General features: G+C 31.6%; 3 protein-coding genes across 13 annotated transcripts in view; 1 reads left to right on the forward strand and 2 right to left on the reverse strand.

The window, feature by feature from the left end:
• The window catches only part of LOC122571651 (potassium voltage-gated channel protein Shab), a 70,332-nt gene extending 61,308 nt beyond the window's left edge, over window positions 1-9,024 (forward strand). For 6 of the 8 annotated variants that reach the window (XM_043735686.1, XM_043735690.1, XM_043735692.1 and 3 more), the window contains 2 exons: window positions 385-807; window positions 3,873-9,024. In XM_043735686.1, coding sequence (XP_043591621.1) covers window positions 385-807; window positions 3,873-4,114 — 665 coding nt within the window. In that variant the 3' untranslated portion in view covers window positions 4,115-9,024. The remainder of the gene's footprint in view (window positions 1-384; window positions 808-3,872) is intronic. The other 2 variants (XM_043735689.1, XM_043735691.1) reach the window with 1 other exon arrangement.
• Window positions 9,025-9,291: 267 nt separating this feature from the next.
• Window positions 9,292-13,418, reverse strand: LOC122571655 (opsin, ultraviolet-sensitive). The gene is made up of 5 exons (XM_043735703.1): window positions 12,994-13,418; window positions 12,135-12,350; window positions 11,104-11,485; window positions 9,850-10,034; window positions 9,292-9,540 (listed from the first exon to the last, which is right to left on the reverse strand). Exons 1-5 carry the CDS (start codon window positions 13,401-13,403, stop codon window positions 9,432-9,434), a joined length of 1,302 nt encoding a protein of 433 aa, XP_043591638.1. The 5' UTR covers window positions 13,404-13,418; the 3' UTR covers window positions 9,292-9,431.
• A 413-nt stretch (window positions 13,419-13,831) lies between these two features.
• LOC122571653 (FAD synthase-like) lies at window positions 13,832-19,612 on the reverse strand. Of its 4 annotated transcripts, none has more exons than XM_043735698.1 (6): window positions 19,478-19,612; window positions 16,456-16,577; window positions 15,849-16,097; window positions 15,229-15,664; window positions 14,978-15,119; window positions 13,832-14,649 (listed from the first exon to the last, which is right to left on the reverse strand). In XM_043735698.1, exons 2-6 carry the CDS (start codon window positions 16,565-16,567, stop codon window positions 14,224-14,226), a joined length of 1,365 nt encoding a protein of 454 aa, XP_043591633.1. In that variant the 5' UTR covers window positions 16,568-16,577; window positions 19,478-19,612; the 3' UTR covers window positions 13,832-14,223. The 4 variants fall into 4 exon arrangements, 3 of the variants coding, with proteins under 3 accessions (XP_043591633.1, XP_043591630.1, XP_043591632.1); XM_043735697.1 differs by having other exon boundaries at window positions 13,843-14,649; window positions 15,849-16,101; window positions 16,418-16,577; XM_043735695.1 differs by lacking the exon at window positions 19,478-19,612 and having other exon boundaries at window positions 13,840-14,649; window positions 15,849-16,101; window positions 16,418-16,597.
• Between the last annotated feature and the right edge of the window lie 597 nt (window positions 19,613-20,209).

Consider the following 20,209-nt stretch of genomic DNA (forward strand, 5'->3'; position numbering starts at 1 on the left):
TGAACTTACTTCTTATTCTTATCTAAATGCTATCGTGAATAATTCTATTCCACGAATGCCATGATTCCGTGTCGAGAAAATTTTTCTTTGTCGTTCCTCGAACATATACCATAATTTAGATATATTTTCATTATTTTCTGACGAAACGCGAACGAATTGGTTAAATGTATGCAAAATGTAAAAAAAATGGATAGATTCAGTTAAGTTCCCACAACTATCGCAACACTTGTAAACGAGGGTGTATCAAACGTATCGTATCACGCTCGTTTCACATTCGCTGGCTTTTAAAGATTATTCGAGTCGCGTCTACCTGTCGATTCGCCCTTCTATTGATTTCCTTTATATTCTGGGTCAACGCAATACTTGGAAGCACTGTATATGCAGGTCATCGAAGGCAAATTTCAGGAACGAACACCGACAGCAAGCTTTCCCTGTCCGCTGATTCGATAGACAGCGAGGGCGTGCCTTTCATAGACAGGCAGCGGGTCTCCAAGTCGATACTCAAGAAGTCCGAGAGCAGCAATAATTACTACAGCAACGCCGGTGACTCGGACACCGAGAAGCTTATCACCGATAACGCGTCGACCATAAGCATGTGCGACAATGAGACGAGCACATGCGACGTTTTCGCCAATGTGAATGGAACGAGATTGAAACAGCCTGGCTCGCCGTTGCTTTCCAGACAGGTTCTCGAGTCGATCTTCCGCACGAACAATAACGTCGAGAGGGAGAACGAAGTGGATCAAAGCGAAGAAAGGAACTGTGTTTCCAAGATGAGCAGATCGATATTCGACGAGGTCCTCGAAGGTACTTGTTTGCCTTTTTCTAGCCACTAGCTCGCCATTCAGTCAAGCTAATAACAGATCAATTACGAGAGATTGTCTACCACCAGCCCTCTACACTAGCCCTTTACACTAGCCCTCAGAGATAGCGTAAATCCCGGACACTTGATTATTTTTAACGGAATGTACAGAGCGTCCTCTTCGGCTGAAAAATCTGCGTTATTTCAAGTAATGAATGAAAGTACAGGGTGGCTCGTTGGTCGCCTAAATCTTCTCGTCTAAAAGTTGTGTAACTTTTATTTATTGTACGTTCTTTTTTAACTTTGGATCATCAGATTTTTGAAGATTGTTTCCTTTTTTTTGGAAATTTATAACGGGAGAAATTTACAACAATATACAATGTACAGACACAGTCCTCCCACTGTTTTATTTTGCGTATAGATTACGTTACATTCTAATATTTAAGCAATGATAATGAGCAAAGTTTCCTGACTTTATAATTGAACAAATTCTGTCGGAATTACATTTCAATTTCTATCGTTGCTATAATCGTGGAACGCTATGACGCTGTTAGATAGATTTTTCAAATCTAGTACATGAGAGCAAAGTTAACATAGAAATACGTAGAGTGTAAAATATTATGAATTATTTAACTTGATTATTTTAAAGAATTTAAAAGATTATATAAAATATTAATATCCGAAAGAATTTCTTCATTAATATAAAATATTCTGATTGTAATAAAGGGTTGCTCTAAACTAACAAAACGATGATTAAGTGAAACAGTGATATTTAAAGACAAATCGGTTGTTTCGTTTCCATACGATTTCATGTAACTGAAAATCGAATACGAAAATATTTATAACTCGTTCTATTAACGGAGACTGTTATAAAAAATATCATTGTAGCTAACAGGTTAAAAGAAGAATGGTTTTTAAAACTGTAACGGAATGTCTCGAAAAAGATATATTTTATTCAGAAGAGCGTATCGAAGTCGTGAAACGAGCTTTTTATAGACTCTGTGGGTCTCTAAATTTTCGAATCGAATTTTCTTTAATGGAATCTGCTATCTTCTTCACACGGATACAGAATGCACTCAAAAATGTACGTGTAATAATGAAATGAAAAACGAAATGTTAATATAGGTACAGCAAAGAGATGTACGTATGTACCAGAGAGATAAAATTCAAACTAAATTTCTTTCCACGCGAATTACGCTTAAAGTAACAGGAGTGTTTAATGCACAGGCTGCCTCGGTAACTCGATTTCTGTCGAAAACCGATATCTCTCTTACTTTTAACAATGCGAGCAAATACTTCAAGAAATAAACTTCTTTTTCTGGTTTCAATGTTGCTTCAACATCGAATTTAATTTGATATATTGAATAATAATAATAAACTCTCTTTTTTCGTAGTCATATTTTCCAACATTTAAATATTTCCATAAGAAATCGCGATCGAACCATTAAGACAATAGTTTCCACGCGTCCACCCTATAGAAAGTTTCAAAAGTGACTGCTCCTCTTCCTATTTAATCAATAACCCCGGATATCCCGAATATTCTGTGCCTGCCAAATGGCTTTAACGCCCTACACTCTGGCTGTTATTCTGGCTGTTCGCAAGAATATTGCTAACGTTGAATATATATCCAAAAAAGAAAGTAACTTCTCATTGTCAATGGCAACTGTCTTTGCTCTATTAATATGATATGCAACTAATTAAACTCGTTGCTTGGAAGTAGACTGCTGATGTTCATGCAAATTCGTATTCTTACGAATGCAGATAAAAGAAATGGAAGTTAAACGTAGATTTGTTTTGTTCTTTAAATATTTTATAACCAGTATCGTAATACTTTGAAGATTTTGTTATATCTTTACAGATTTAAATTATATTCCTATAAATGCACAAACATTAACAGCCTGTTTATAAGGTTCCATCATCTTTAAACTGATCGATTTACTGGAAAATGCTAATTTCCATTCTACGTAATTACCAAATATAGCTTTTACTTTGCTTTGAAAACAATAAACATTATTCTAACAATACAAAAAGCTATGAACTGTAGCAAACGATATTTAGATAATTACATTCCACTGTGTTCTATTGGAAATCGCAATTAACTGATTGCGAGTTCGGTTATTAGATTTTTAGATCGTTCCATCAGCAATTTTGCGTTCTCGGAATTATAAATACTTTTCGCATATGACGTTTCCCGCATATCACGCTTCTCCACGATTATTAACTGACATAAACTGATCCTCGATTGACATAACGATAAGATACCGCGTGACGTTAGATATAGAATGACGTTAGGATATATGTATTGAAATTTTGATATCATGAATTATTATTATGCTTTGATAATGTTCGCATAATAGAAAATATAGCTGTGTATATAGAAATTGTAAGATATTTATTGACTATATATCTAGTGAAAAGTTAATATACAGTGTGAACAATCACCACAAGCTCGTAATAAGTATTAAAGATGATCCCATTGAATACCGACAACGAGACTTATTAATATTATGGATGATTGCCTGTCTATAAATATTTTCCAAAGTATATAATATTATATATATTGATATGATTATGTATAATATTTAATATCACAAAATATACAACGTGTCTTTGTACTGGATATCTCGTAACTCAAATATACATTGTCAGAATTGTTTAAAATTTTACCGATATAATCATGACGATAGTAGGACGACGTAATGCTGATGAAATTGCAAAATGTTTCGTGTAACACACGTAATATGTTCATAGAAGGTGTCGACAAGTATAATTGAATACTTTCGTGAGTCACTGCATTTGATTGTTTAGAAATAATTCTGAGTCATTTATGTCCACGCCTAATATTTCTTTCTCCTGTTCTAAGCTTGCAAGAAAATCGAAAGAAATTCTACAAGGCTTGTCGAAGTCTTTGCTACTGTGCGTTACACGTAATCAGCTTTTCGAAATTATTTTCGAGATTTCGCTTCGCACCCAAACGCTCAAAGTCGCCGACAAAGACTATAACGCGTTTAACTATCCGCAGTTTACCTGTCGCCTTAATCGTAATAATTGTCATTTAACAAATTTTCAGAAGAGAAGTGCGCGCAGGACGAGGCAATGACAGAGAATAAGAACAAAGAAGAGCGAAAGAAATCGAGAACGAGGATAGAGGAGCCGTCGAAGGACAGCCAGACGATGTTGATATGCTCATTACGGTCGCATAAAACGAAGAAGTTAAACATAGAGGAAAAACGAAAGGCCAAAACGGCTACTCATAGTTGCAAAGGCACCGACACGAATTGTCTTCCTCAAGAACATCGTTTCTCGTCGTAGCGTAATTCTCCTTTGTGTAGCATCCTCCGTTCTGTGCCGCGTATACATATGTAGATACGAAAATGAATCACTCTGCGATCACATCAGTGTTTCTCTTTTAGTAACGCCATTAACTTCTGTAATAACATTCGCACGGTCGTGCATCTGCGTTTTGAATACGACGTCAACGTCGTCGTCGTCGCCGTCGACGATATCGACTTGGCCTGTCGTGTAAATACGTCTAGGGAAAACGCGTAATAATCTTAAGAGAGTGATATACGTTCGATAATATGAAAAATAGAGACTAACATAGATAATGTATAACACGAAGAAATACATATTTTCGAGAAAAAAGAAAGAAAAAAAGAAGGAAAGAAGGGTAGAGAATACACAATTTCGAAAAGTATATATATACGCGTGAAGGAATATAATTGCTCCGAGGATGGTATTCAAATGACAAAAAAAAAAAAAAGGGAAAAATGATTAAAATAAAAATAAAATATCGAAGAGGATAAGATGTCAGTTTGCATAGAATTAAAAAAAGAAGCGAGGGAGAAGATGTTAATCAAAGCTTATTAAATGATACGATGAAAACAAGAGATACAAAAACAATGATGATAATTCTAATGATAATAGTAATAATAACGGTAATAGTAATAACGATAGCAAATAACAAATCTTTAGGCCATATGCTTTTCCCTGCTCGCTGAAGAAAAACGAGAATTTAATGAGACATGTAATCTACATAGTCACACGATCCTGTTATTTCCTCCTTTCGCCTAATATGGTTAAATTAGGGCAGCTTTGCGTGTCGCGCGAGCACTATATGCATTCGATGACATATAGCAATGAGAAAACACGCAACCGAACTACAAATAATGATAGTCGGGAGATTCGTCATCCTTTTTTTTTCTTTTTCTTTTTTTTTTTTTTTGAGAAACGAGTCGTTCTCGACTAAACTCCGCTAAAGTCTCTCAGTGTTGTTCGAAATGACACGAGTGTTCGTTCATCTGCTGAGTGTCTTATGTACAATTAGATAATAATATATCGTTGTAATATATAGGAGGCATTAGATACACGATGTGATACATGCCTCGTTGAAATCAAAACACGATATAGTAGGAAAAACGTGGGAACGTAGATTGTCGGAAAACTCGTTAATAACTGCCCTTTTTAAAGTTCCGATTTTCGCGTTTCTTTTCTATTGAATCGATTCTTGAAAGTTTTCTTATGATATCTTTTTAAAGAGAATATTATTGTTACTTGTATTTTAAGTACTTTGTGATAGTAGTTTACATAAATCAATTCACGTGTGTGTATGTGTATATTTGTATGTATATTAGTTAAAAATATCTGCAGGGTGTTCTATTAATTTTATCGCGTGGTACTTTTTTTTTAGAAAATTATTGTGGATATAAATGTAAATTTATTTTTAAATTTCACGACGTTAAAGACTCTTGTAGATTGTGATATATGAGACTTCTAGTCTATTATGTAGTGGAAAGGGTACAAATTTTGAAGTAGAACCATCATGTTTTACTTGAAAGAACATGTTTTACTTGAAATATGATACTTAATAATAGCAGGTACTTTAAATGTCACAGAGAATAATGCTAGTTTAAGTAAAGAAGTTATTGTATACTAATTGTAATATTATTTTCTTCGGCATCCAAAGTAACATCTAAAATAGTTTCTATTAACTTCTGAACTAAACTACTTATCGATATAATAATAAAAAGAACTTTGTTCCTTTGTAAGACAGTGCAGTATGAAATTGTTGAACTTGAGTTAATATTAAACTCAACTTTATGTGTATCTTATAACGAATTTCACTTCTGATATGAATGAAATTATCGGAGAAAGCTCAACTCTTTGTAGTTTTTGAAATATCCATTATTATTAAAAATATCGTTAGTATACAAACTTGAAAAAGTGATGAAAATTTGCTCATTGATGTATTTAAAACTTTGATGGCTCGCTGCGTAAATACTGTACGTCCACTTTTCGTGGAAGAGTTTCTATTCGCAACAAATAGTTCTTGACTGTTTCCTTATGCCGTATAAAAATCACATTCATGTCTGCTTACATAGATTTGTCGGAAATAATATTTTTGCTTATTGTATTTAGCGTATATAGAGATATTTTCAAGATCCACCCCTGTCGTTTCATGTTCCTAAAAATGATCAATGCGCAATTTGCAATCAATCTTACAATAGTATCGATAAAGATAAATACAATGCGAAGAGTACTTATTTAATGATAAAGCTCCATTGAATTTTTAAAATTGGTTTTCTCGAATACGCTAAAAATGAACAAACGATATTTATGCAGTAAACCATCAATTTTAATCCTGCTTTCTACCTACTTCTCCCTTGAGTTCTCGTTTCTACTGCGTAGAGTATACACCAAGACCTCCTTATTCAATGAAATTGAAAAAGGGAAATACTCGTTTATAAAACGTACAGTTTCGAGTAATAGTATAATTAGAAGATAACACGTAACCCGAAGTTACTGGAACATCCTGCGATACATTTGAAAATAAATCCACTTGCATCGAGGTTCAACCGAGGTTTTCCTATGTTCATTCTCGTTTAAATGACACGGAACTTCACTTCCAAAGAGTTGTATCTACCTGACCACGTTTTCCACGTAGAACACACACACACACACACACACACACACACACACACACATATATATATAAGTATATACTTTATATAACGCAAATATCGCAGTGGAACCAGAAGCGCTTACGTGCACGACCATGAGTTCAGTTCGGTCGTTTTTAAGAGTTGAAGAAAAAGTGTACTTTTCGCGTATGTTATAGATGTTAAATCAAAAATGAAAAAAGAAATAAAAATGATGAAACGTGTTAACATGCTCATGTAGAGAATAGCCAGAGCGCAAGTATCGTCTGTGTTATATCCAGGTACCGATGTCTAGCCGCGGTAACAATCAAAGTTTTCCAAGAAACTTTTACACCATCGTCATCGAACGCGACGAAAAGAAATTTTAAATCGATTGTCTTCGCCGAAAAATGAAGAACATCATGTAACATTGCAACGCGCATTATTTACGAGTGTAATTACGACGCGTGCTCAAAACATTCGATCGCCTCATTTTTCCTACTAATGGTGATCGTTCTCTATTTTGTTGCCTTTCGTTCTAACAGGGAGAAGCGAAATAAGTAGGAAATCTTCCGTTCGAATCTCGCTGTAATTTAGTCAAAGTAACAAAGACGCGTTCTCCCCTCCAAAAAAAAAAAAAAATTCGGACGCCTCTGTTTCGCTATAATTAGCGACCGTTCCGATCTTTACTTTCTTTTTCTTTTTTCGTTTATGCTTCCTTTAATTTTAATCGGGAGAAGCGAGACAAATGAGAAATCTCCCGTTCGAATCTCGCTGTAATTTGGTCAAAGAAAGAAAGACGTTCTCTCTTAGATTTTTAGACGAGCCGTCAGTAAAAATACATATCTCTATAATGGCATTTCTATTCATTGTTATCGTAGATGTAGGGAAACAAAGTAATTGTACAGTTGCAAATTAACTGGGGGGGAAAAGGAAAAAAGAAAAGAATGGTTAATATTCCCCATAGACGCGTCTATTTGGGGATCTTTGTTATGCCGATGGTCCGAAGTTCACGCCTCGACTATTTTTTAATATATTTATAATTGTTTTCGAATACGTATATGAAGATGCTTCTCATGAAAGAAGCATTTCAAACCATCCGAATAGATCCATCTGATTTCACATTTTTTCACGTGAAACTTTCGTCTTCGTCAAGAAATAACGTAAGCTATTCGAACCGTGATCTTTAGCGATAATAACTTGTATTACGCGATAATCGTTGTGCGTGTAATACGTAAAATACATTTACCGTTCCACATTGTTACCGCGATATATTTATTTATGAGAGAGAGAGAGAGAGAGAGATATGATCATCGTATCCGACTTTAAGGGATTTCTCGTTTTTTCTAAGAATTACGAACAAACTTGTTTTATGTACTTGTTATTCGAAGTTGGATCTCGATACCTTGTAATCGCTTGGAGTTTCTGAGTAAATCAATGTCTTCTGTGAATTAACATAGCTGGAAGTAGAAAGTTCCTAGGAAAGGTGTACAGAACGTGGATTTATTATTTATTGTTGTAATTATATCTTAGAAGAATTAGCATCGACATAGTACAAAAGGGAAGGCCACACCATAGACACGCGGTGGCAACGAGACAAGTTGACCAGATTACAAAAAAGAGAAAAAGAAAAAAAAAATAGTATGAAAGAGACTTGAAACGGCTGCACAGTTGCGTAGATCTTGAGCGATATACGAGAGCAGTACGGCAAGAAAAAGACATTTTTCTTTTCTCCGTTTTTTCACTTTTCGTTTCACGTTTCGAAATTTGTAATACTTCGTATTAAGGCTTAATTTAATGGAATAAGTCTGACGACCGAGGCGTAACGCTTTCGCAAATTGATATAAGATATTGTAAAACGTAAACAATGCAAGATAACTTTTTATCCACTTTTTTATCGAATAATCGAGGAATTATAAAGGTTCGATTAATATATATTTACAAGAGGATAATACCGAAATTTCAAACATTTCCTAAATCGACAACAATTTTTCGTCTACGCCTCAAGCCACAATATCGACAGATCAAGTCTGTCTGTCTATTCGATCCATGAAACAGCTACTAACGATACCAATTGTACAGCACATAACAGTCAATTCTCAATTATACAATGCAGTTATATGAAAAATTCATTATCATAATATCGACCTAAACATCGACGAGCGCAAAGTTAATCGGATTTAGTCGATTGGTCACGTACATTCTTTTATTTTCGAATCTCTAAGGCCTAGAGTCGCGTAGCTATAAGGCGAGTAGTATGTAACAAAATGAATAAAGTTGTAATTTGCCAGTTTTTGTTCCTTACTTAGGAGTATTTTTTTATTAATCGTATACCAACACCAACATGAAAATTCTGATCGTAAGAAGAAATCCGTAATCCCTATCCTTAGTTCAATTTATTTATTCGTCTTATTGTTCATTTTTAAACCATGTCAGTTTATATTTTTTTTTTTTTTTCATTTTCTCTTGCGAAAAAAGAAATATATATACATATATATATATATGTATGTATGCGTATATAATGTAATATGTATGTACATTCGTATATGTAAATTACATTGAGGACGATTATTACTTATGCAAGGAAATTACTTTATTGCTTTCGCTATACAAGAACCGCGTATGTTCAACAGGGTGGGAACAAAGTATCGAGCAAGGGCCGAATACATTGCTATCTTTTGTTCTCGAAGAAGAGAAGTTTCGATGGTAACTTAACTGGAGGCCGGTGGTGTATTTACTGTCTCGGTTGTGGTGCTTTGCGAGTCGGATATCGGCTTCTCTTGTAGCTCCAGCCACGGTAGTCGTTTTTGCAGTTCCAATCTATTCAAACATTGAAACGAATATATTTTATTTCATCCTGCTCGTACATTTCACAGATTCTTTCCTGTACGTGCGGCTAACATCGAGACATAATTTAATATAATAAATGACCGAGGGAAGATTAGAAAATGGAAAGAATTTGTAAACACGAAGATATATGAAAACTATGATTTGCTAAAAGAGCTACTGAAATTGTTATTTTATTTAAAATGTATAAAAAGAATTATAACATAGATGAATTATAATTTATACTATAGTTAATATCTAGATCTGAAATATTTACTTTTGTAGTTTCTTAAAAGAGTTTACCTGTATCTCGGATGGCTTATAGCGTATACGTATGGGTCCAAACAAGCAACACCTTTACATGTGCACGCAGGTATCATCGTGACACCAGGTGTTAACAGTGCTTTATTGCCAAACGCACCGATCATTGCCATCACGCCATACGGAGTCCACGAGAGGACGAATAGAAAGCAAATCGTAATGGCAGCCTTCGGACACATAAATTAACCGGTTACACTAAGCGTTAAGCGAGTATAGTTAATACAAAATTAAAATAGCAATAGTTACGAGCCTCTAACGTCTACAACACAGCCAAACAAACAGAAAATAACTATTATTTCGTCAAAGCGATTGTATATTTATAAAATAATTTACGATAGTTCAAACACGAGGATTTCTCCTCTGAATTTGTCCTTAAATATGATCAATATCAATCATTGGTATATAATAGGATGATCGCTAAATTGATGAAACAAAACCACGTTTGCTCTTCCTAGTCTCCTTTCTTCTTTCTTGTTTTCGCTTTTCTCTATTGTTTCTTTCGTCATATATCGTATTACATACATATGCATGTTTAAGCTACTTAAGTAAGGAAAGAAGAAATTTTGTGCACAGGATTTTTTCGAATGGATACAATAAAATTCCCCTGAGCTTGCGAGGGGACAAACAGTTTAGATTAATCAGAATTCATACGATAGAAGTTCCCTTATATTCTCCACTACCTGTTATTTTTCGTTCATACAGTCAAACCTCACGTGATAATATAATCCTCTTTTCCTTTTTCTACGTTTCGCGTCGCATCGAATCTATCGATTATATTATAAACCAATTACGTAATATGGTCATATAACATTGAACTATTTTGATGGAGCTTTACAGCAACCATGATCGATCGATACTAGTCACAACGAAATTGTTAAAAGAACTGAACTGAAATTGTTAAAAGCATCGGAGAAAGTTATTTAAAAAGTGTCATATCTGACAAAAGAAATTGGCAGAGAGTATAAACATTGTAGTGATATCGTTCGACACGTTGACTGCCACGATGGTCATCGGTGTCACCCACGTAACTAAACTTTTTAGAATAATTAAAGCAAGATTGATTTCACGGAGTAAAAATTTAGACAACGCCGTGAGTAAAAACCGTGCAAATACGATAATAATATTTTACAAAAATTGAAAAATATAACGTAAACTCTCAGGCCAAAATACATAAAATTCGCGTGGCAGTTAATGTGTTAATAAAAGTGAAACAACGTAATGCCTTTATTTAAATACCTTTGCTATACGTATCTCAGCGCTTTGAGAATTTGTGTTCGCGTTACTCCGTAAACTGTCCACGTTCATCTTCTTTGCCTGTTCTCGAAGCGCTTTCTCGTGATTTACGACATGGCTAACAATCTGAGAATAGTAGTAAATTATAAGCATCATTGGAATGCAGTAGGAGAAAGTAAATATGACAGCAACAAATGTTCGTATTTCATTAGAATCGGTCAGATAGTCGAAACTGCAACTGGTAAGAAAGCCTTCCGGTACAAAACGTCCCCATACTCCCATTACAGGCATCAACGCCCATGGTATGGTGTACGTCCAAATTAAGACGATAAACAAGATCACTTGTCCACGAGATAGCTTGCCATCCAACGGTCTTGCAATTGTACTAGAAAGAAATTTTTGTTATTTATTTATTTCAGAATAGAATAGAAGGACACTCGAAATCGTTCTTTTCAAACGTGTAACATTTTCTAACTAACTAATTTGTGTCAAATACTGGGAAATTAACGTTCAACGGTGGAGATGGGAAATAAGATCGTCGTGAAAATACAGATTATTCTCGTACGAACGTATGAAATAATCGGAGTGTAGATTTTTATGCAGTTATGGGTTGCTGCAGAAGTCATATAGCATACGGTAATTTATAAAACATACGTTGATCAAGGCTGTAAATAATTACTTTTCTATGCAATTACTGTAAAACCTTAATAACTTTTTTTATTCTTAGGTCTCTTTTGCTGTAGGTTCTATTGTAACTTTATAGATTGTAATATTTCCTATTAGCGTCATGGGCATCCGCTAAAATCAAAAACAAGTCGCTAAATAAAATAATTTTTTTCCCTTTTTAAAATAAATTCTTTTCTCTTATATGAAACTTTTTAGAAGCGTCCAAAGTCTAGAAATAATGCTTACACTGTTAACTTCTAACTAACTTCTTTGTTCTCTTATGAAGTTGTATACAGTATAGGACTAATGTACATTAGCAAGTTTGTCAGTCAAATTTTGTTCATCTAAAAGTAAATGAAGAATCATACCTATATCTGTCGTATGCTATAGCTGCATTCGTTATCGCGGCCCCAATTCCGCTTAGGGAGCCGATGACCGCGAATATTTGACATCCTAAATGTCCCAAAGCAAAACCGGTGTTAAAGGAATTGTATATGAAGATAGGCGTCTTGATCATCATAAAGAAATCGCAAATCGCTAGATTCACAACGAACATGTTCGAAGGCGTCCTTAATGATTTGGCACTTGAAAAAACGAGACTCGATTTAATTTACGCATTTTCACGCATTACAGTGTTATAAATAATATCGCGCGTGTATTTCAAAAGCGACAAGCTTTTCAAGAGAGACGAAGAACTATTTGCAAGCTTACAAAACTGTGTACCATTTACATGCAACGTAATGTTGCTAAAAAGAAAAAGAACTCTGGGAAACAGCGGTCAAATGATAAAAATGATTTTACTTTCAACCCTTGAAATTTCTATTTAACTTGACACTTTTCATGCTCTTCTAACATAACATTGACTTATTTTCAACCGTGACACTTTTAAATATTTTTTATGAGATATTTGAGAATACAAAAATATACAAAATGAACATAATATGCAAAGATATGAAAAGTATTCTCAAGGTGGAGTATAACACTTGTTATAACACTTGACGAGAGAAATAAACAGATATCATCTCTCTAGTTATCGTTAATAAAAATATGAAATTGCAGAAAAATCCGTAATCTACTTATGAAATACATGTGCGATATTATAAGACTTTTGTAATTAGACATTTAGATAATTAGATATTTTTACCGTAACGATGACAAGAAATGTTATATGATAGAAGAACAATAATGATAAGGCGATGAGTCTTATTGACAAAGAAAATAACTTACGCGCAAAATATCCATATTACCAAGCCATTGCCAAGTAAAGCAAGGAAAGTAAAAAGGATATACAAGAGGGCTAATAGATAATGAAGGGAGGGGTTCGGCTCGGGATGGACCAGCCAATGTTCCGGTATATGGACTAATTCTTCGGCAGGAACATTCCATCCCAGCAAACGTGGTGGTCCTGCTGGTAGGTATCTTGCCTCCCAATGAATAGTGTCGTTGTACATGTTGGTCACTCCGTCTGCCAGCCCCTCTCCTTGATACCGCTGATCAGGCAGCAGTTTTATACCATTTCTTCTACCCCCTCGAATCGACGAAACCTTAACCCGTTGGCTTTGCTGGCTTCGTATGAGGATCAGCCGGGGATTATCCCCTAGTTGCTCTGGGTCAGCAGGAATGTGTGTCGACGTCATAGAAGTTAGTCATACTAATCGTCAGTCGAAATTTCGATTTTATCATAGGTGGATGCTCCTTTGAACTTAACACGTTATTCGTTTTATATCGTGCCTTTCCCTTTTCTTTTTCTTTTTTTCTTTTCTTTTTTAAGCGAATTATGAGCTTACTGTCTCCTCCGTTTCGTATCACTCTCGTGCACGCTCTTTGAAAATCTCTTTATTATTTCAGATAGCTTGAGATGACTTTCATCGGCCTTTTAGCGCACTTGTTGGTGTTATATTGTCTTAATAAGGGATTTAGTAAATCAAAAAATGTTTTACTTATTTTATAGTGTCCCATAAGTTACTATCCCATTTAAACGAATAAACGAAAGCCTAAGAAGATGGATTTCTTTTTCTTGATTTAGGAGGGAGATTTAATTAGAAATAATAAGATCGGTTCTTCGTAATTTAAAATTTATTCCTTAAAACCACTTTATTCCCTAAATTTATGCGTGTATGTACTAATACATTTTTATCAAGCATATAATAATTATAGTTAAATGATCTTAAATTAATTTAATTACATATTTATTCATTTTAATACTTTCATACAAATATTATGATGTGTCGCAATTAAAAGATCATAATTAAAAGCATTAAATACTTAATTTATGAATTGTATATTTTTAAAATCATGTAATAGAATGTCCTAATTGATTAAAATACCTCATATCACACGAGATATAAATATAGTTTGTCTTTTTAAAATAAGTTACAATAACCTTTCAAGCTGCATAAAGTTTACAAAAATACTGTAAAATTGTGTATGCTTTTGTAGCTATACTGTGTTTTATAGCTATACTCTGCCTTGTCTTTCTGCAGACTCATCAGTTAAAGTATATGCTGGAAGATACGATGATGGATTATCAGGATCTTTTAATCGTGGATTCGGTACTGTTGTTGATTTTGTACCTAAACTCGTATATCCTTCATCATATAATGGACAATAAGGTACATTGTGTTTCAACAAAAATTTCCACACTTGATCGTACGACCATTTCAAGATCGGATTTACGCGAATTAGATTTGGCCAGGTTGAGTCAGTTGGCTTAAAGACTTCTAGATTTTGTGTGCCAGGATCACCTCTCCTCATTCCCATAAGGCTTGCTTTTAGATTTGTTTTTTCATTTAATAATGAACATAATGCATCTCGCAAAGGACATTTCTTCTTTATTAGCTCTAAACCGTAGTACTGAGCCGCTCTTTCTACAAACGAATCCACCTTAAAATATTTAAACATATTTTAGATTATTGCAAAATATATATGTATACTAAAGGTATATAAGAATATATAATTGTGCTATGTAAAATATTTTCTATAGATTTATGATTACAAAATCATTTTTTAGGAACCTATATAATTTTAAAAGAAATAATAAGATATACAAGACTTCAATAGGATAAAAGAATTTAATATCTTTTGCTTCTATTTATGACTGAATTAGAATCTAATTTGAATCTTGTGGAAATCTAGATCTTTACTTTCAATAATATGATCTTATTCTTAAATAAGTTAGGATCATATTTAGTAATTTCTAATTTAAACTTACTTCTGGAAATGGTTCTGCTGTTACATATAAACATAATAATGGCGAAATATTTTGTAATTTTGCAACACAGGCAGCTAGGTGTAAAACTACTGTGCAATCCTTCCCTCCATTAAAGCTTACAAAAACTTCTTCTGGCTTATATCTTAAAAATGTATATGTATGAGATAAAAATATGTTAAATTTACTTTTACTTATAGACACTTTTTTTCAATATACATCACATTATTAAGTACTTAATCTATAATACTCACGTCTTATAACACTGTTCTAAAATATCCACGGCATATTTTATATGTACTTCATTTTCAATATCTTCAAGTACAGTTTTTGCATGATAATAACTAAATCCATTTTTTAGATTTCTAATTTTTTGTATTGGTAACGAGTATAAAAGTTTTCCTTTTGCTTCCAGAACGTCTTCTTTTCTCCCCTCTAATGTAATTTTTGTAAAACATTCGGGTGTTCTTTGTGGATAACTACCAATATTAACTTTATCTTTCCAATATTCTGCATGTTCATCCAAAATTCTTACTATTGATAATTCATTTAAATTAATATCTATTTCTTCAAAGTGTAAAGGAATATCTCCTTTTAATTGAGGTATGATTACATCAACAGCTACCTCAAAAAATGTTGGAGAACCTGGCAGCATATACACATTCTTTGCTTTTATGATAGCATATTTTTCTGAAAATGATTTTATATAATTAATTTTATTAATCACATTCTGTTAATTTATTTATATATAAATATATTAACTTATGATCAATGTAATTTTTTTTATATTTACAATGATTTAAAAACATTACTTTTTATTAATTACTGTTTTGGATGATAACATAAGAATTTTTTTATGTTAGAATTTACTTACTTGGTGAATAAATATGAATAAGCTCACAGGGTGTTGGTACGATAGTAAGACGTTGAGTTTCTTTATCATTATTGTTAGGAAACAGATTTAAACAAATATCAACTAATTCCCCATTTTGTTCAAATTTCAATCCTAAACCTTTGGCTACTGCTTCGTATGTTACGTCATCATGTGTAGGTCCAACACCACCAGATGTAAATACAACAGAATATTCTTTTGAAGCTTCAAGTACGGTCTTTGCAATTTCATCTACCTAAGACAAAAGGCTACATTACACATAGTGAGAATTTAGATTTTAATAAAAATATACATATACGTACACAATACATATTTACAAAAATTTATTATTACTAATTAAATTATTATTATCTATATTTTAATAGAAAAAATATAAAATGAAAATTTATTACTTTTCTAATTTTATTATAGTTGAAAATAAAATAAACAAAATATATTGAACTATAATGCTTTAACATTTTTAAAATGACAATTAAATATAATAAATAATTAACTAACTAAATAACTGGAGCTAAAATTTAATACAAAGATTCTAATAATGTAATACACACAACATCAGGAATCACTGTTATTTTTTGAAGTTTAATACCACAAGCACGTAATCTTTTCGCCAGATATGATGTATTTGTATCTATAATTTGGCCACGTAGAATTTCATCTCCTATTATAATCAAACCAGCAGTACAGACACTCTCCATCATGAATAGTTTCCTGTGCACATTAAAATACATTCACATAAGTAACTGTGAAGAATATCGACTAGATTTTAAAAGTTCTTCTTTTAGTATTAAGACCAAAATTAAGTTATCATTAAATAAACGAAATTTCAGTATACTATAATACTCCTTCACATATTTATGTTTAGATAAGTGAGATAAAAATTGGGTGATAAGAAATAAGCTATTAGACTACTACGTTTGTATTTTCAATTATTTTTATTACAATACAAAATTATCCAATAAAATCTTACATAATATATTATGTACAATAATTTTGCTACAATGTATAAAACAAACAAATATTATTGAGCAGTTTTATTATTAAAGTACATTATATTACATTAATGTTCTAAATATGTATGTTCAACTAAGTTGTATGTTTATCAAATTTGCATTTTCTCCACCAAGGAAGTTGTTGCATCTGTTTGTATTGGTGCTGCATTCTGCATTTTCTTCCTTTCTCCTTGCTTTGTATTAGTTACTTTCATTTTTGGTTTGGACTGACATACTTCCTTACGTAATTCCTCAAGTTGTTTATCAATTTGTGCTGCTTTATCCTTATTTCCTTTACTTGCTTTATCTTTTTTCAAATCCAACTATTAAAATGAAGAAAACTCATGTAATAAACTGTATATTATTATATACATATGTTTGTCCATAAAGTATATATATATATGTAGTTTATTATTAATATTTAAATATATTATGATTTATATTTTTTCTAAGAATTCACTTACCTTTTTTAAATTAGTTAACACTTTTTGTGCTTTCACCTTCAGCCTATCACCACGAACTGTTGCTACTTTAAACACATTTTTCTTCGTTTGCTTTTTTTGGAATCCTTTGTTCTTTCCCATTATTCTCTGTAATATTATCACTTGCAAGTACATCAAAATTATTTTCCATCTTTAATTTCTTCATTGCTGGCGCCTCGCCTTTTAATATATTTTCAGTTAATAAAAATGATACACGTATCATATCTTTGTTTAAAGATACATTTCTGACAAAATGTAAATCAATTAAAGAATCAGGACTCAATGTACAACCAAGTTTCTGTTCTACCAACAATTGTCCCAGTTTACAAGCATCTTCTCCTTTATTTGTTTTTATAAAACAATATAAGTGAACAGTTGGTGGCCAACAACACATTTGCTTAATCTCATTTTCACTAAATGAATCAAAAAATACATCCAAGAATTCAACAGCAAGTGCTGGTAAATTCATTACTATATGTTCCATACCAACTTTATTAGTAGCTCGCCTGTTTAAAATATCAGCCTTAAAAATGGTTTTTAAAAAATCTCTACCATCTATATTAAAACATTGTGTATTTTTTTTAACTTTATTAATGATGATATTTTTCTGTAGCCATTTATAAGATTCCGGATTTAAATCATTCGCAAATACTTTAATTCCTTTATGAGCAGCAGGAATAGCAAATGGTCCAACTCCAGCAAATACATCATATAAAACATCATTAGGTTTCATATATTTAACTACATTTTGATGTTCTGTACTTAATCGAGGATTCCAATAAACCTTAGAAAAATCTAATTCATACGTATGGCCATTCTCTTTTACTGTCGTAATAGTATTTTTATCGCCTGCAAGAATTTCCATAGTAAAATTTCTAAAAGTTGTATCAATCATATCTATTTTGTTCAAAACAGTTCGAACATTTGGAACCATATCAAGATAAACTTGGCCAATAATAGCTTTGTATGGTAAATGTGCATCACGCAGATTTAAATGCAAAATATGGCCAACTATGCTATATGAAGTTGGAACCTCAATTTCCTCAGGTAAAATACCCCTTAATATCTGATAGGATTGCCAGTTATCATATTTTAAAGTTATTTTTGTTGTTCCAAACTGTTCATACATTCCTAATAACTGATTCTTTTCACTTTCTACAAACTCTTCAATTGTTTTTATTAACTTGGGATCCAAATATATAATAGTTTCATTATCTGCACTTTGAACTGGTTTAAAGTTTCTTACTTTAAATAGATATTTTTTTACAATAGGTATTATTTTTGATAGTGCTGCGCTACGAGTTTTTAAAAATGGTAATTCCACAGTGGTTGTAAATGCAGTACGGTCCAAACATTTCATTCCTCGTACTGATTCCAGAGGAACCAGCAAAGAAGACATTTTAGTATAAAAACAATATTGTACCCAACTGTATTGTTTGATTAATGTAGCTAAATACTGATGTTTAATCATTTATATGACTATACATAATCTCCCAATATTATGATGCCCTATAAAGAATTTCTAATTACCCCATTTGTTTCAATTTTTATTTTATATACTCCAAAAATATAGAGCAATATAAATAAAGTATCAATATATCCAAATATCGCATATAACTAACTACTAATGACAACTATTAAAATGTATAAATATTTTGCTATATATATTTCTACTATCATAATTATTTATAATAGCATATGTTTTTCACCTATGCTATATGTATAGTAAGAATATAAATATTTTGATTTTTTAAATAAGGCATGAATAAACATAATAATACAATGCTTTATAGAAATAATGTTTTTACAATACAAAATTCCAGTAAACTAAAATATTATTATCGTTATCCGAGAAAATCAATTAGAGTAAATATAAAAATAGTAACATCAAATAAACTATTTAATAAACTAGATTATTATAAGATTTACAACATTTTTATATCATTAAGTTTTGAATTTATTTCTATAAACTTACATTATTTTAAAATACCAAAGTATTTATACACGTAAATAATTGCCTTTACAAAGAATAAGATCAGATAAACACATCTATTTTATAATAATTTATGAAAACGTAGAAAACAATTTATTCTTTATATAAATACTAATTGTATTATTTTAAAAAGTTGCTATTTACCTTTAAGTCTCTGTTTGACTTGTGGAGTTATTGTATTTTGAATTAAATAAAAATATATTCCATTCATTAAATGAGGTTATCAATTACACGTTTTATTTGCACAATACGTGAATCAAATAATATGTGAAAATATACATATGGCTTATAAAAATAGAAAATATATTCACATTAAATACACTTATAAATTTTATAGCAATTATAAATTGTAATTTTAATTCAAAATTAAGAAATTAATGTAATTATAATTAGAGGAAATAAAATCAATTGATTAACTTTCAAATATTTCTTGAGGAATTGCGCCAATTTTAAGATTAAAAATTTACAAATAGATATATTAATTTTATTTTTTATTCTATGTGATGAAATTTTTTAATGACTTTATATAAACATATATATATGTATTCTATTAATGTTATTAAACTGTCATTGTATTAATAGCAAAGAATAGGATAATCCCTACTCTTTGCTAACAACATATGTTATATATATGTATGTTTATTGCTAATATACATATATTTAAATTTTTTAGTCACAATAATTTATCAAATATAAATAATAAATGTACGTGTGTACAATTAAATGAAATTAAATAATTGATCTATGAAAGGTTCGTTTTTATATACATAAGTTAAATTTACATTTGAAGAGATTTGAAATATATACGAAGTTTAAAGTTATTATTAGAATTAGCATATAATTAGCATATACACGTGCATAATTTTACATCTAATT

Source organism: Bombus pyrosoma, linkage group LG10, assembly GCF_014825855.1.
Source record: "Bombus pyrosoma isolate SC7728 linkage group LG10, ASM1482585v1, whole genome shotgun sequence".
NCBI lineage: Eukaryota > Metazoa > Arthropoda > Insecta > Hymenoptera > Apidae > Bombus > Bombus pyrosoma.

Coding starts and splice junctions, on each gene's coding strand:
- LOC122571653 (XM_043735695.1), bottom strand. CDS start 16,597: ATGTATTTTAATGTGCACAGGAAACTATTCATGATGGAGAGTGTCTGT. Junction 15,665..15,848: donor TATTCATATTTATTCACCAA/GTAAGTAAATTC, acceptor AATCATTTTCAG/AAAAATATGCTATCATAAAA. Junction 15,120..15,228: donor TTAGAACAGTGTTATAAGAC/GTGAGTATTATA, acceptor TACATTTTTAAG/ATATAAGCCAGAAGAAGTTT.
- LOC122571655 (XM_043735703.1), bottom strand. CDS start 13,403: ATGACGTCGACACACATTCCTGCTGACCCAGAGCAACTAGGGGATAAT. Junction 12,351..12,993: donor GTAATATGGATATTTTGCGC/GTAAGTTATTTT, acceptor CGTTTTTTCAAG/TGCCAAATCATTAAGGACGC. Junction 11,486..12,134: donor ATAGCATACGACAGATATAG/GTATGATTCTTC, acceptor ATTTCTTTCTAG/TACAATTGCAAGACCGTTGG.